Consider the following 15,616-nt stretch of genomic DNA (forward strand, 5'->3'; position numbering starts at 1 on the left):
AGCCGATGGCCCGATGCTCAGAAGATTGTGAGGGTCCGGTCCACAGCAAGTAAGAAGCTTGTGCATGCCCATGCGGCCATGCTGCCAAACCATAACAGGCCAGGGTCAGGGTGCACCGTGCACGAATCGACGGTCCTGGATTCAGCATCACTCTCCTGCAGATGGCGCAGCCAAAGTTTCCCTGGTTTAGCTGGACTTTGGTCCGAGATCAAACGCTAGTCAACTAACCTGAGCAGGGACAGGTAAAGTGTCTCGCAAATCATAGTCGAAAAATAATAGAAAGGAACACTTTTACGATTTTCCCCCCTTTTTCAGAAAATGGTTACAGTGACTTTTTTAAAAGGTAAAGGCCTCTGATTAACCTGACAGAGATTGTGTATCTCCTCTGCAAACTAGCTCCTAACAAGTACGTATGTGGCAATCAAAAAAGAATAATCAACTATGTGAGAACAGACAATAGAGCTGATTCACCCCCTGCCTCGGACCACCGCAGCGCCGGCCGGTCGCGGCGGCATGAGCGGACACTCCGGCCTCGGCGGCAGCGGCAGCAGTCCACCGCGGCAGACCGGGCACGTCCCGCGCTGCCGGAGCCACCAGTCGATGCGGCAGTCGGCGTGGAAGAAGTGGCCGCACGCCGGCAGCACCCGCACCATCTCGTCGCCCTCGGCGTACTCGGACAGGCAGATGGCGCAACAAGGCGCCTCCTCCTCGCCGACGCCGCCCGGCGACGCGCTCCCTGTCTTTCCGGCGGCCGCCTTCGCCTGGCCGTACGGCATGAGCGTGCCGGGCCCGAGCGCCTGCTCAACGTCGTGCACCGCGGCGGCGCGGGCGACGGGCAGCTCACAGGCGCCCGCGGCGGCGGCGACGATGGCGACGATGAGCACCGCCAAGCAGACCACGGCGGCCATCTCCAGCACAAAGGCCGCGTCGGAGGTCATGCCGTTTGCTTGCCTGATGCTGCGCGGTGACGAGCGGTTGTCTTGGCCGTTGGTGCACATCTGCCGCTATTACTGTTCGTGTTCTATATGTATATAAGCTCAGCTCGTTGACAAATGTTCATGCGTGTGACAACTGACAAGCCTCAGTTGTCGTCAGTCACAGAAGGAGAGGTGGGTTGTTCGCCGAAAGCCTCGGATGATTTCCTGCGTTCTTCGTCCGTCATGCCTATACATGTCTATACTGGGCCGGCCCGTTGGGCGGCACGTGGCTCGGCACGCGTTGGCACGGCCCATACCCGGCCCAGCACGACGGCGGCCGTGCCCGTGCCAGTCCGGCACGCCTCCCGTGCCGTGCTTGGGCCTCGATGCCGGCCCACGGTGAAGGCACGAGCACGGGCCTGGTTAACGGGCAGGCCCGACTAGAGCCCGGGTCGGCATTTACAGGGGAGAGAGGGAAGGGGTGCGAGGGGATATTTTCCCATTCCCAGTTTCCACGCGCCCCCTCGCATACGCGCCGCACTCGCCTGCTCACGAAACCCTAGCGGCTCTCCCTCTCCCCTCGCATATGCGCCGCCTGGTGCCTCCACTAGTCGTCTGCTCCACCGTCGCCGCCTTCTCCTCGCCTCCCGTCCCGGCGTTGACGGTTGCCGGCGAGTCTTCATCACTGTCCCGCTCGTCCGCTCCCCTCGTCTCTCGATCTGCTCGTCCGTAACTGTTCTTTCCTCTCCCTGTCGTTTCCCCTGGTAAGCGCTCCAGGAGGCAGGGACCGACCTCTAAGGTTTGGTTGCATTTTGAGGAAGTTACGGAGAAGCAGGGAGGTAAGGATTTCCGCCATTTGCCTTCACTGCAAGCACACCCTACCTGCTAAATCTTCTTCTAGAACTGGACACTTGATCCGTCACCTAGAACTTTGCCCCGCTAAGAAAGATAAAGAAAAAACTGGTAGATCTCAATTCATGCTTAAGTTTAATGCTAATGGATCTGTTGTGCACTGGGAGTACTCTCCATCTGTTGCAAGGACTTAGCTTTGTCGTATGATTGCTAGACTAGACCTACCTCTGTGTTTTGGTGAATGTAGTGCATTTCAAGAATATATTACTCGTGCTCATAATCCTCGGTTTGTTAAGTCCTCTAGGCAAACTACTGCTAGAGACTCAATTAGGCTTTTTAATGATTGTGCTGAACAACTTATTAATGTACTCAAATCTGTTTCATCTATTGCACTTACATCTGACATTTGGTCTGGCAAGGCAAAAGAGGATTACATCAGTGTTGTTGCTCATTTTGTGAACTCTGATTGGTGTTTAGAAAAGAGGTTGCTTGGTCTTAGACCAATTGAGGTAGCTCATACAGGTTATAACATTGCTGAGCGTGTTGAACTGGTTGCTAACGATTATGGAATTACTGATAAAATCTTTGCTATTGTGCTCGATAATGCCTCATCTAACAAAACTGCTATGGAAGTTCTAAAACCAGTGTTTTATGGTTACATTGGCCATTTGATTCCTATGCCTAGTAGAAATGAATATGATTTGAGTGCTATTTTCTTGTATCAGCGTTGTGGTTGCCATATAATTAATTTGATTGTTAAGAGCTGTTTGAAACGTTTGCAACCATATCTTGAAGATTTTAGAACTGCAATAACATTCTTAAATGCTTCAAATCAACGTATTGCTTCTTATAAACAATATTGCCTTAGTGTTGGTGTCCGTCCTCGTAAATTTGGAGTGGACATGGATGTTAGATGGAATTCCACTTTTCTTATGCTCAAACATTTGGTTCCCTATCAAAGTACTTTTTCTGTTTGGATCAGAACCAACCATCCTTGCAAAGTTGATGGGTCATTTTTACTGAGTGATAATCACTGGTCTATTGCAGAAAAGTTGTTATCTTTTCTTCAGTTATTCTATGATTCAACTGTGGCATTGTCTGGTGTTTATTACCCTACTTCACCCTTGATGTTGCATCATATTCTAAAAATTGCTAGGCATCTTAATGCATATGAGAACCATGAATTGTTAAGAGATGCAGTTGTTCCTATGAAATCAAAGTTTCTGAAATATTGGAGAGAAATACTCATTCTCTATGCATTGGCTTTCATCCTTGATCCTAGAGCTAAAATGAGAGGGTTTCATAAAGTTCTTCAGAAGTTATCTATCCTAAATGGTACAAAGTGTATTTGTGCCTTGCCTGGGCACGCCATAGTCGGGCCGAGCCAATACGTGCTCGAGTCGGGCTAGCCTGTCACGCACAGTTGAACATGTATAGTCATGCCTCATGAAAGGGAAATAGGCTTTAAACCTTTTCCTAAATGATTTTGGTGATTGAATGTCCAACACAAACAATTGGACTAATTAGTTTGCTCTAGATTATATGTTCTACAGGTGCCAAAGATTCAACATAAAACCAATAAAAAGAATAAGACAAGAGTCAAAATAAAGGAGCAAAGGGGCAACCGAAGGCACCCCTGGTCTGGCGCACCGGACTGTCCGGTGTGCCACCGGACAGTGAACAGTACCTGTCCGGTGCACCAGGGGACTCAGACTCAATCTCGCCACCTTCGGGAAAGTCCAGGGCCGGCGCGCTATAATTCACCGGACTGTCCGGTGTACACCGGACAGTGTCCGGTGCTCCAACGGAACGCGGCCTCAGGAACTCGGCAGCCTCGGGATTTCACGAAGTCTGCTCCGCTAAAATTCACCGGACTGTCCGGTGTGCACCGGACTGTCCGGTGTGCCAGCGGAGCAACGGTCATCTGCGCCCAACGGTCGACTCTGACAGTAAACAGTGCAGAACAGTACACGCGGTAGAAGTCAGAGCAGAGGATCAGAGAGGCACCGGACTGTCCGGTGTGCACCGGACTGTCCGGTGCCACATGAGGACAAAAGCCTCCAACGGTCGACCAGCTCCATCCCCAACGGATAGGGTGACGTGGCAGGGGCACCGGACATGTCCGGTGTGCACCGGACTGTCCGGTGCGCCCATCGACCAGCAGCTTCTCCAACGGCTACAAAATTGGATGGTGGCTATAAATACCACCCCAACCGGCCACTTCAAAGCGTGGGAGTCCAAGCAACATTCCAAGTCATCTAGTTGACATACTCAAGCCCTCCCAACCACCTATATTCATTGATCCATCCTATACACAAGATTTAGTCCACTACAACCAACACAAGTGCCACAAAAGAGAGAGCAAGCAATTGAGAGCTACTCAATTGAGTTTAGCCCTAGCGCCTTGTGAGATTCATTGAGAGATAGTGTGTGCTACATCTTTGTGTTCATTTGTGCGTGGAGTTTTCGACTCCCATTCGAACTTCCTCCAAAGTGTTGGAGGCTTGTAAAAGCTAGCAAGAGACACCAAAGATTGTGGTGGTCCTTGTGGGATCAAGAGTGATCCTTGAGAAGAAGAAGAGCTCGCCGATCCTTGTGTGATCGGGAGAGAGAGGGAAAGGGTTGAAAAAGACCCGTCCTTAAGTGGACTCCTCAACGGGGACTAGGCCTTCGAGGGCCGAACCTCGGTAAAACAAATCACCCGTGTCCATTGTGTTTATTGCTTGTGATTTGTTTGCTTTCCCTTGCTCTAAGTTTTCTTGCACCACTATTTGCTAACTTCATTTGGTATTGCTTCAAGGTAAATTTCCATTTAGTGAAGCAACACGTTGCAAGAAAGAACTTGTTCTAGTGCTCTTCTCATCTAAGGGTTCTTGCGTTGTTATTCTATAACTTATTAGTTGTATTGATTTATCTCTCCCGCATTATTTAGCAATACTCCTTTCAAGCAAGAATTTAGTTTCTATTCTCCGATATTTGTATATCTTGTTCTAACCACTAATCAAGGGATCTAGTTGGGGGATAAAGTTTTAATTTTCAGGTTCCGCCTATTCACCCCCCCTCTAGGCGACTTTCAATTGGTATCAGAGCTAGGCACTTCATCTTGAGTCTAACAACTCGAAGTGATGGCTCGTAGAAGATCCCAAAAGAACAAGAAGACTCCTCCAACGAACGCAACTCAAAAGGAGGTAACTCTTGAGATATTATTTGATGATTGTTCTAATTATGATTCATGGTCTACTAGTGTGATAAACGCCTTTAGAACCATACATCCTCAATTAGAACAAATTATTGACAAGAGTATTTTCCCCTCTAGTTTTAATGGAAAAATTAATTCCGAGGAGGATCAAAGATGTTATCGCTTAAACTATCTAGCTTTTGACATCTTAACTAATTCTCTTAGCAAAGAAGATTATCATGCCTTCATATCAAACTATAACGAATCCATTCCCGATGCGCATGATATTTGGACTAGAATTAAAATCAAGTTTGATGAGTCCAAACATAATAGTTCATTTGATGCCTCTACTTCCTTTAGTTTTTGTGATACTAACCCTTGCAAGGAAGAAGGAGAAAATGAACGATGGAGACCAAACGATGAATCCACCTCTCCAAAAGGTTTGTCTTCCCATTTCGATTCCCACATGTGTTGTGTGGCTAATGAAAATGATAGCGGAAGCACAAATGAGGATGAGGAGGAAGAAAGAAGTTTTGTGCATCTCTACGCTCGCCTAAGCCAAGAAGATAAGGCGGTCATGCTCAAACTTCTAGAAAGAGCGAGAGAGCAAAGCGAAGCTCGTCAAAGGCTAGAAGATATTCTCTCCATAAAGATGCAACACTTTGACGAGTTGACTAAAGAACATGAGGAGCTAAAGTGCTCTCATGTTGATTTGGTCCAAAGGTATGAAACTATTTCAATTGAGCAAAATAACGCTTCACATTGTATCGCTCAATTAGTAAATAGGAATACCTTGCTTAAGGACCAAGTGGAAAAGCTAAAAATTGAAAATCTAGCTTTTCAAGAAAAATATGATATGCTCCTATGCTCTCATGAAAATCTTAGAGATGATCATATCATATTAAACATTGCTCATGAGGTTGTGATAGAAAATTTAAAATCCCAACAACCTCACTCGTGCACATGTATTCAAATTAATACTATATTACCATGTGCTAATGCTTGTTGTTCGTCGACAAGCAAATCTTCTTTTGAGCTAGAATCTGCAGGAACAAATGATGATTCATATCAAAAGCTCAAAGAAGAAAATGAGAGGCTAAAGAAGAGCTTGACACAACTTAAAGGGAAATGCATTGCCCAACCTTCCCAAGATAACCGTGATCACATGGTGAAGAAGCTTGAGACGGAAACAACCGTGGCATGCACTACATCCCTTGAAGAAAATGTCAAGGATTTGAGGTCTGCCAAGAGGAATAAACAAAAGAAGAAATTCAACACCTCCTCCAAAAGCCTCAACCACGCCTCCACAAAAGGTAACATCCAAGGTAATGATCAAGCCACACTTCACATTAAGAGGTGTAGTGAATGCTTTGAAGAGGGGCACTTGATTAGGTCATGTCCCTATATTAATGGCTTGATTATTAACAAGGATGATAGACTTTGTTTTAAATGCTCCAAGAAGGGACACTTACTTAGATCTTGTCCCCATTTAAAACAAAGAGGCATAGGGTTAGAAAAGGAAATTTTTACTAACCATGTAGCAAGCAACAAACAAGGAAAGAAGAAATCTTCAAAACTTGGAAAACGCCTATGCTACACATGCCGGGAGAAGGGACATCAATGCAAAGATTGTCCCATTGGTAAAAATCCCACTCCTAACTTGTCATTAGATTCATATATAACTAGGCAACCCAAGATTGCAACTTGTGCGAGAAAGGTAACAAGTTTACCAAGCGCTAGCACAAAGGACACTTGGGTTCCTAGATCTTTGTATACTAACCTTAACGGACCCATCAAGCGATGGGTACCAAAATGTGCTTGACAAGATTTGCAGGAGAAGGAGATGGTATGAACCTTTGGGGTGCTTGAGGGAGTTAATTCAATTCTTATCAACTCAAGCTATCAATCTTCAAATGATCTACATATTCAAGATTGACCCAAGGTTATTTCAATATGTTATTCAAAACCCATATCATCTCGGAGAAGATATTGATGTTGTAGGAATTAAAGAATTATCATGTGCGGAATTTCAAAGCCTACAACATGGAGGAAAGTCAAAGGATGGTAACATTTATATTCTTAAGTGCAATTATCTTAATTTGTCATGTGTCTTGTGTAGTCACATAGAAATAGAAAGCACTTAAGGATGTTTTAAAATTATGTCATCATTCTTTGAAGAAATTCCTTTCATATGGTGGATTGTGTATTTATCAATTCTATATTATGACAATCTACATGTTTTAAATTGTTGCAATTTTTCATGGCATGTTTTTACATTAATTATTATTGCCATGTTCTAGATATAGAGAGATATTTCATGTTCTTAAAAGAATAAGGTGTCATGTAAGGAATTCAAATACTTAGGACACTTATAAAAGGAAAAATTCTCTCTATAGCTAAAATGTGAGACTAATGTTTTTATCTAAATAATTTAAGTAGTCTCACTTGTAGAGATAAATTTCTCTATGGAAATGCGTAATCCATCATGACAAGAAAAATCAATCCGATGATTCATGTTGTATGTCTTATTGCTTCAATTGGATATGATTCTTCTACATTTATCGCTTTCCATATCATAAATTAGATTCATTCCCCTAATCTTAAAGGATTGGTTATGCTTGTTTTATAAGTTAAAATTGAGCATAACATCTTTTATGGATAATCTAGTTCATGCTATGAAGTTTCCATGCTTTTAGTAATCCAATTTTTCATTCCTTATCAAAATGATTACAAAAAGGGAAACTAGTGCTTGTGTTGCTATTAACATTTCTCTTGAGCCTACTTATGAAAATCTACAAGAGAGAAAGTGCAAGATTAAAGCCACAAGCCTCAAAAGGGTACTCTTCACCCAAAAGGAAGAAAAGTGAAAGCAAAGGTATGGGAACTCATCTCTTAAATTTAGTTCCCATCAATGATTGTTCACTCTAATTATATCTTTGTGAAGAAATAGATTCTTTGTTAAACTTAAATTGGCTAAGATATGCATTCAATCTCATTCTCATTAATGCACTTATCCATTAGAATCTATTTCATACCTTTGCTATAAATGTTCTCATATTGACTTGTTTTTAAAGTAACGATTAATAAACTCAATATGAAGAAGTAAATTCCTATGATTGATCAAATGGTTAAATAGTGCATATTCCTCTTTTCCTATGATATGCACTAATGCTAAGGATTTTACTTCTTGTCTGTGTGACTTGTGGATGATGAATTTTGTATGCTAATTATCTAAAGTAATCATCCTTCACCATATACTCCCTTGCGCTATTAACATGTCTCTTGAGTATTTTCAATAAGTTTGGAAGGAAAAAGAGACAAATATAAAGGGAGGACACTCAAATGAAAAAGAAAGAACATCAAGGACAACAACACCTACTTGGACAATAAGGTTTTCACAACAATCAATGGAGTGGTTGTAAGCATTCTAAACCCTTTTTCATTATGGAGTTACCCGGCTTAAGGTGTTTACTGCAAAATTTATGAGCCTTGATCAAGATGTATAATGATTCTCCTTTTATGTTCTTAAAATTGAATGCATTGAAATCAATTCTCTCAATTACTTGATGCATATCTTTAGGGGGAGTCCATTATTATATTTTGATTATGTTGAGACTATTGCTTTATCTTAGTAATTTCATATAGTCTCTTGCTTGAGAATAATGTTTCTCATATAGTATGCTACTTCACATCAATCAAACTTGTTAAAGTAATATCGCTTTTATCAAGGATTGTTGCTTTCATTTCTAAAAGTAGCATGCTTATTGGATTCTCCTATTTTTAAGCTTGATTATTTAATGCCGTTGTTGTTTTCTTGATCGCATATTGGTTGATCATTGAACAACTTCAAGTATCACTTATCTTCTTAGTCCCTCATGTAATTTTAATTATCATCTATCTTGATATGCACTAAGGAAAAAGGAGAATTCATGATTCATTTATGCAACTTGTGATCCATTTGATATATGCTAACAATAACTTGAAAAAGATCACTAGTTGTAGAACTCTCTCTTGTGCAAAGTATTTCCATATATTGTCTTTGAGTATAGGTCTTAAGCAACTAAGACTAAGGACAAAGCACAATGAAGAGAGCGTCTCTATGAGAAGGTACAAAAGGGTAAAACCACTTCCTTTCATTTAAACTTGTACCTAAATCTTCCTCTTATATACACTCTTTGCATATCTTGTATAAAAGGAAGAGAAAGCATGACCTTTGCATTTATCCCTGCTTCATACCTAGTTTAACCTCTTAAAATTTCACTCATGCATTATTGCATCTTTGCTAAAACTAGATGAAGTGGTTCGATTGTCAAAGAGCTTAAAGCTTAACCTTGTAATGAGGATAAGCTACCTTTGTTCCAAAGGTGGATGGTCCTTAAGTCTCTTTGAAATCTTTAAAGGAAAATGCTTAAAATGTTTGCAACATGCTTTCATAAGTACATAAACTGTCTTGAGCATCACTCATATACTATGACACAATGCACTTCACTTTCTCTATGATATAGACTTGCTCTCATTAACCTAATTATGTGCCCTTGGCATTTAAGGCCAAAATATGTATTCCTCTCAAGGCACATGTTTAGGGGGAGAAATCTATATTGTATAGAACTATGATCATGCTTAATTGATATATCTCTTGATCATATCTCTTTCATTTTGGTACAAATGCATATATCCCATTATTCCCGTACCATGACTACGACTAATATGTTTCCAAGTATATTACCATGCTAAAGTCGTAGATTGAAAGGGAAATGGAGTCTTCGGCGAAAACAAAGGCTTCCACTCCGTATATCATACTTCGCCATCACTCCAAGCAACTCTCTATTCCTTGGGGGAGAAACGTACATCAAAGAAAAGGACTTCGTCTCTGGAAGAGAGTAAGAGCCCAAAGCTAAAAGACCGGACTTCGTCTTTGATATAATCTTAACTCATTTATTTATGCCCAAAAGAGGAAGAAATTACTTCAAGGGCTCTAATGATTCCGTTTTTGGCGATTTATGCCAAAAAGGGGGAGAAATAAGCCCAAAGCAAACGGACCGCACCACCACCACCAAATTCAAAAACTTAGTGCTTTCCAAAAGTATTTATCATTTGGTATCCTATTATGTTCAAAAGGGGGAGAAAGTAGTATTTCAAAAATGGTATATCAAAACCCTCTTGAACACTAAGAGGTGGATCTCTTTTAGGGGGAGTTTTGTTAAGTCAAAAGAAAAGCATTTGAAACAGGGGGAGAAAATTTAAAATCTTGAAAATGCTTTACAAACTCTTGTTCATTTACCTCTGACTATTTGCAAAAGATCTTTGAAATGGATTTACAAAAAGAATTTGCAAAAACAAAACATGTGGTGCAAGCGTGGTCCAAAATACTAAATAAAATAAAGAAAGAAAGCATCCGTGCATATTTTATGAATATTGGTTTAATTCCAAGTAATCTTTGCACCTATTCTATGCAAACTAGTTCAATTATTCTCTTATATATTTGCTTTGGTTTGTGTTGGCATCAATCACCAAAAAGGGGGAGATTGAAAGGGAAATAGGCTTTAAACCTTTTCCTAAATGATTTTGGTGATTGAATGTCCAACACAAACAATTGGACTAATTAGTTTGCTCTAGATTATATGTTCTACAGGTGCCAAAGATTCAACATAAAACCAATAAAAAGAATAAGACAAGAGTCAAAATAAAGGAGCAAAGGGGCAACCGAAGGCACCCCTGGTCTGGCGCACCGGACTGTCCGGTGTGCCACCGGACAGTGAACAGTACCTGTCCGGTGCACCAGGGGACTCAGACTCAATCTCGCCACCTTCGGGAAAGTCCAGGGCCGGCGCGCTATAATTCACCGGACTGTCCGGTGTACACCGGACAGTGTCCGGTGCTCCAACGGAACGCGGCCTCAGGAACTCGGCAGCCTCGGGATTTCACGAAGTCTGCTCCGCTAAAATTCACCGGACTGTCCGGTGTGCACCGGACTGTCCGGTGTGCCAGCGGAGCAACGGTCATCTGCGCCCAACGGTCGACTCTGACAGTAAACAGTGCAGAACAGTACACGCGGTAGAAGTCAGAGCAGAGGATCAGAGAGGCACCGGACTGTCCGGTGTGCACCGGACTGTCCGGTGCCACATGAGGACAAAAGCCTCCAACGGTCGACCAGCTCCATCCCCAACGGATAGGGTGACGTGGCAGGGGCACCGGACATGTCCGGTGTGCACCGGACTGTCCGGTGCGCCCATCGACCAGCAGCTTCTCCAACGGCTACAAAATTGGATGGTGGCTATAAATACCACCCCAACCGGCCACTTCAAAGCGTGGGAGTCCAAGCAACATTCCAAGTCATCTAGTTGACATACTCAAGCCCTCCCAACCACCTATATTCATTGATCCATCCTATACACAAGATTTAGTCCACTACAACCAACACAAGTGCCACAAAAGAGAGAGCAAGCAATTGAGAGCTACTCAATTGAGTTTAGCCCTAGCGCCTTGTGAGATTCATTGAGAGATAGTGTGTGCTACATCTTTGTGTTCATTTGTGCGTGGAGTTTTCGACTCCCATTCGAACTTCCTCCAAAGTGTTGGAGGCTTGTAAAAGCTAGCAAGAGACACCAAAGATTGTGGTGGTCCTTGTGGGATCAAGAGTGATCCTTGAGAAGAAGAAGAGCTCGCCGATCCTTGTGTGATCGGGAGAGAGAGGGAAAGGGTTGAAAAAGACCCGTCCTTAAGTGGACTCCTCAACGGGGACTAGGCCTTCGAGGGCCGAACCTCGGTAAAACAAATCACCCGTGTCCATTGTGTTTATTGCTTGTGATTTGTTTGCTTTCCCTTGCTCTAAGTTTTCTTGCACCACTATTTGCTAACTTCATTTGGTATTGCTTCAAGGTAAATTTCCATTTAGTGAAGCAACACGTTGCAAGAAAGAACTTGTTCTAGTGCTCTTCTCATCTAAGGGTTCTTGCGTTGTTATTCTATAACTTATTAGTTGTATTGATTTATCTCTCCCGCATTATTTAGCAATACTCCTTTCAAGCAAGAATTTAGTTTCTATTCTCCGATATTTATATATCTTGTTCTAACCACTAATCAAGGGATCTAGTTGGGGGATAAAGTTTTAATTTTCAGGTTCCGCCTATTCACCCCCCCTCTAGGCGACTTTCACCTCAGTTGAGTAGTAGCTGTTGTTCGAGGGACCAAAAGGAAACTTTTGTTTCCGACTCTGTCTTTTTTTCCCCTGCCCCGATCCGATTGTTAAGGTTGATAGAACGCGGAGAGAAGAGAAGAGGACCGCTGCGGTCCGGTCAGTCGTCAGCGGCAATCCGAGTTGCTGTCGTCAGTTGGAGGAGTTTTCATCATGATCTCCTTGCTGGCTCTTTCCAAATATGAGGGCGTTCCTGGTTGCCACTTGCCAACAAGATGCGGGTTAGGTGGAGTTGTTCTCAGAGATCCTGTGTACGTGACCTTGAACCCTGTATCCTATTGCTGGCTGCAGTGCAGCGCGTCGGCCATTGCCATAAGCCCAGAATCCAACAAGGAGCAAAAGAGCCGACACGAGAATTGAGAGACAAAAAAAATAGAGAAGGGGGTGATTTTTCCGCCTCTCAAATAAATGTTTAGTTTATATGGACTAATTATATTTTATTTCGTTTTTCACTAAATTGTTAAATATGCAAACTAAAGCTCTATTTTAGTTTCTGTATTTAAAATTAGGGACTAAAATAGAATAAAATAGATTGACTAAAAATTAGTCACTAGAAATCAAACACATCTTTAGTGGGTTGTTATCTTTCATAACAGTAAAGTGGGTAATATAAATGGAAAATTTAAGGTCATGTTTTTTATATGATTTTTGCCTATTGTCGTCCAAAACATCCATGTCCTTGCACCACATGCGACTATGAGATCTGATGTTTCCTTTTTTAGATGAAAAGTGTCTCCACTTTTATATCTAAAAAGCTTAGGTAAGTGATGCTAAATAGTCAATTGAGTAAGTGATGTTATATTTTTACGTTAATAGATACATGTATATGATATGATGTTGTAAGTTTGACTATAATAAAATAATTTGATCACACACTAATTGTCCTAAGTGCTTGAACGTAGGGGTAAAGTCTTTTAGGATTGCGCAGTAGTAGTACTGCCGATTTTTTTGTTGTCACCAAGTCGATACAGAAGATGAGGGAGGAGGACAGAGAGGAACTTTTGCCTCTGAAATAATGTGCCAAAGAATACTCTATTGGCCTGATTGGATGTCTGTATCCGGACAAGCAGGCTCGGGTGACCCTGTCTGACCTAATACTGTATTTTTCTGCGTACGAGTGGATGCAACTAAATAGCTATGAAATGGCTTATTTTGTATCCGCTCATGCAGGCTGCGTCCCTCTTGTACAGCCAACTAAACATCAGCTCAGAGAGAGTCAACGCATACGGTGGTCCAACATAAGACGGTGCGAGTAACCAAACATACAGTGTAAGATCCCACTGTGTAGCACACACACTACTGTCTCACTAACGCGAGCCCACAGTGGCGCCGCCGGATCGCGCCGGCAACGGCGGGCACTCGGGGCGCGGCAGTGTCGCCCACACCTCGGCCCGGCAGAGCGGGCACGTCCCGCGCGCCCTGAGCCAGGCGTCGACGCCGCACTCCGCGTGGAAGAAGTGGCCGCACGCCGAGACCACCCGCACGAGCTCGCCCGCCCTGCCGCCGGCGAACTCCGACAGGCAGAGCGCGCAGCGCGGGGCCTCCTCGTCCGCGGCCGCGCTCTTCCGGGCGGCCGCCCGCGCCTGCTCGTACGTCATGAGCGTGGCGTCCCCGAGCGCGCGCTCGACGTCGTGCACCGCGGCTGCGCCGCCCGGCGGTCCGCCGCATGCGCCCGCGGACGCCGCGGCGACGATGGCCACGATGAGCGCCGCGAGGGCGGCCGCCGCGGCGACCGCGATCGCGGAGGTGGTGTCGAGGCTCATGCTGGCAGTCGCGGAGGGCGCGTGTTGACTTTCTTGGCAAGCTCGGCGCGTTCTTGTTCTTGTTCTTACTGCTGGTGGTATATATAGTTAGCTCTGCTCGTCTCACCGGGGAGACTGGGAAAGAGTGGAGAGAGCGATGGGTGTTGTTGTTCCAAGAAAGTTACTTCCTCCTTTTTTTTTTCTTGCTGCGCGGCAGTTGTATTAACGTCAAAACCTGGGTAATTCGGAGGGCCTTTCCATCGCCGCGCCTTTTGCTTTTGCTTCTTCACCTCCACACGGCAGTGCCGACCGCAGTGCAGGGCCTTCCCGTTCTCTAGAATGTGTCGCGGCTGCCGGCGTTTTGTGCGGTCGTTGGATGATTCCGCGAAACCTTGAGAAGTCCCATGTCCGGATCCACCGTGTATCTCATGCAGCAGAACCGGCCCTGCCCCCTGGACATGTACGGAGGTCGGCTGGGGGCTGGGGCCTGAGGAAACTGACCAAGACAAAGGGCAAGCTCGACTATTTGAGTGGAGTGGTGGGCCATCCATTGTGCGATGAGTGTTGTATGGACATCTTCCTGGCGACCTTGCGAGTGAAACTGCACCGTACTTCCCTCGAGAAAACGGGGACTGGAATTCAGAAATGGAACCACCTGGCCCTTGGGCACTTTCGCCTGCATCTCCTACGACAACGATGGCCACAGCTTGTGGACTGATTACCGGACAATCATTGTCAGTCACAGGTAGAGGTAGGTCAACATACAGAATAGTTGCAGATATTCAGTGGCACGAATGGTTAGCGCTTAGCAACGGGTGTGTATTGCCAGTAATAACCGCTCCGGAGCAACGTCCCCTTCTCCTTGGTGTCCCAACAAACAGCGGTTTCCTTCTCTTCTCTTCCGTTTCGCGTATTCTATTCTGCCATACCCAACAGCGGTGGGCATCCAGGATGGGGACGCTCGGCGCGGCGGCCATGGCCACGCTCCTAACCGCCGTCGTCCTTCTCACCGTCCACGTGCCGCTGGCCACGGTGGCGACAGACCACGTCGTCGGGGGCTCGATGTGGTCCATCCCGCTGCGCGACGACCTGTACATGGCCTGGTCGAACAACAGGACGTTCTACGCCGGCGACAACCTCGGTGAGCGTTCTCTTGCATTGGCTGCCGTCTGCCGAGTCGATGATGCTTACGATACAACAGCACTCTCTAGTGATGCCGCCACCGGCTCCCCGTTCAGTTTTCAGGTTCCAGATTGGGTTCTACGACGTGGTGCAGGTGTCCAGGAGGGAGTACGAGGACTGCACCACCGACGACCCCTACAACAACTTCCGCGTCCCGCCCGCCGTCGTCCCGCTCGACTATAAAGGCGTGCGCTACTACGTCTGCAGCGTCGGCAACTACTGCAAACTTGGCCTCAAGTTCCATGTCACGATCCAACAAGGCTAGACTGCTCACCGTTATGTTACGCTCCACAAATGACTATTGTTTCTTAGCAGCACCTTTATAACCTGTAAAGGACAAATTATCAGGCATCATCAATCAGGCCATTCCAAGCTTGTTGATTAGCAAACTACAGGCGTTACATGAAAATAAATGTACCAACGATGTCATTCAGACAGCAATGCAACAGACATTGCACCCAAATGTGCGTTATACCGTAGCATTCCAGACATTCAAGTCCCCCTATATATCGAAACCATCACTCTAGCAAATCCCACAAACAGAAGTTAA

The 15,616-nt window shown here is 44.7% G+C and overlaps 3 protein-coding genes across 3 annotated transcripts; 1 reads left to right on the top strand and 2 right to left on the bottom strand.

Annotated features, from left to right (window-relative positions):
• Positions 1 to 273: 273 nt before the first annotated feature.
• LOC103643685 (RING-H2 finger protein ATL39) lies at positions 274 to 1,118 on the bottom strand. The gene has a single exon (XM_008666867.3). It carries the CDS (start codon positions 996 to 998, stop codon positions 468 to 470), a length of 531 nt encoding a protein of 176 aa, XP_008665089.1. The 5' UTR covers positions 999 to 1,118; the 3' UTR covers positions 274 to 467.
• Positions 1,119 to 13,275: 12,157 nt separating this feature from the next.
• LOC103645459 (E3 ubiquitin-protein ligase EL5) lies at positions 13,276 to 14,934 on the bottom strand. Its single transcript, XM_008668510.3, has one exon. It carries the CDS (start codon positions 13,903 to 13,905, stop codon positions 13,450 to 13,452), a length of 456 nt encoding a protein of 151 aa, XP_008666732.1. The 5' UTR covers positions 13,906 to 14,934; the 3' UTR covers positions 13,276 to 13,449.
• LOC103643686 (uncharacterized) lies at positions 14,514 to 15,613 on the top strand. Its single transcript, XM_008666868.3, has 2 exons — positions 14,514 to 15,025; positions 15,123 to 15,613. The coding sequence occupies exons 1-2, from the start codon at positions 14,530 to 14,532 to the stop codon at positions 15,329 to 15,331; spliced, it is 705 nt and encodes a 234-aa protein (XP_008665090.1). The 5' UTR covers positions 14,514 to 14,529; the 3' UTR covers positions 15,332 to 15,613.
• Positions 15,614 to 15,616: the final 3 nt, after the last annotated feature.

Source organism: Zea mays, chromosome 1, assembly GCF_902167145.1.
Source record: "Zea mays cultivar B73 chromosome 1, Zm-B73-REFERENCE-NAM-5.0, whole genome shotgun sequence".
NCBI lineage: Eukaryota > Viridiplantae > Streptophyta > Magnoliopsida > Poales > Poaceae > Zea > Zea mays.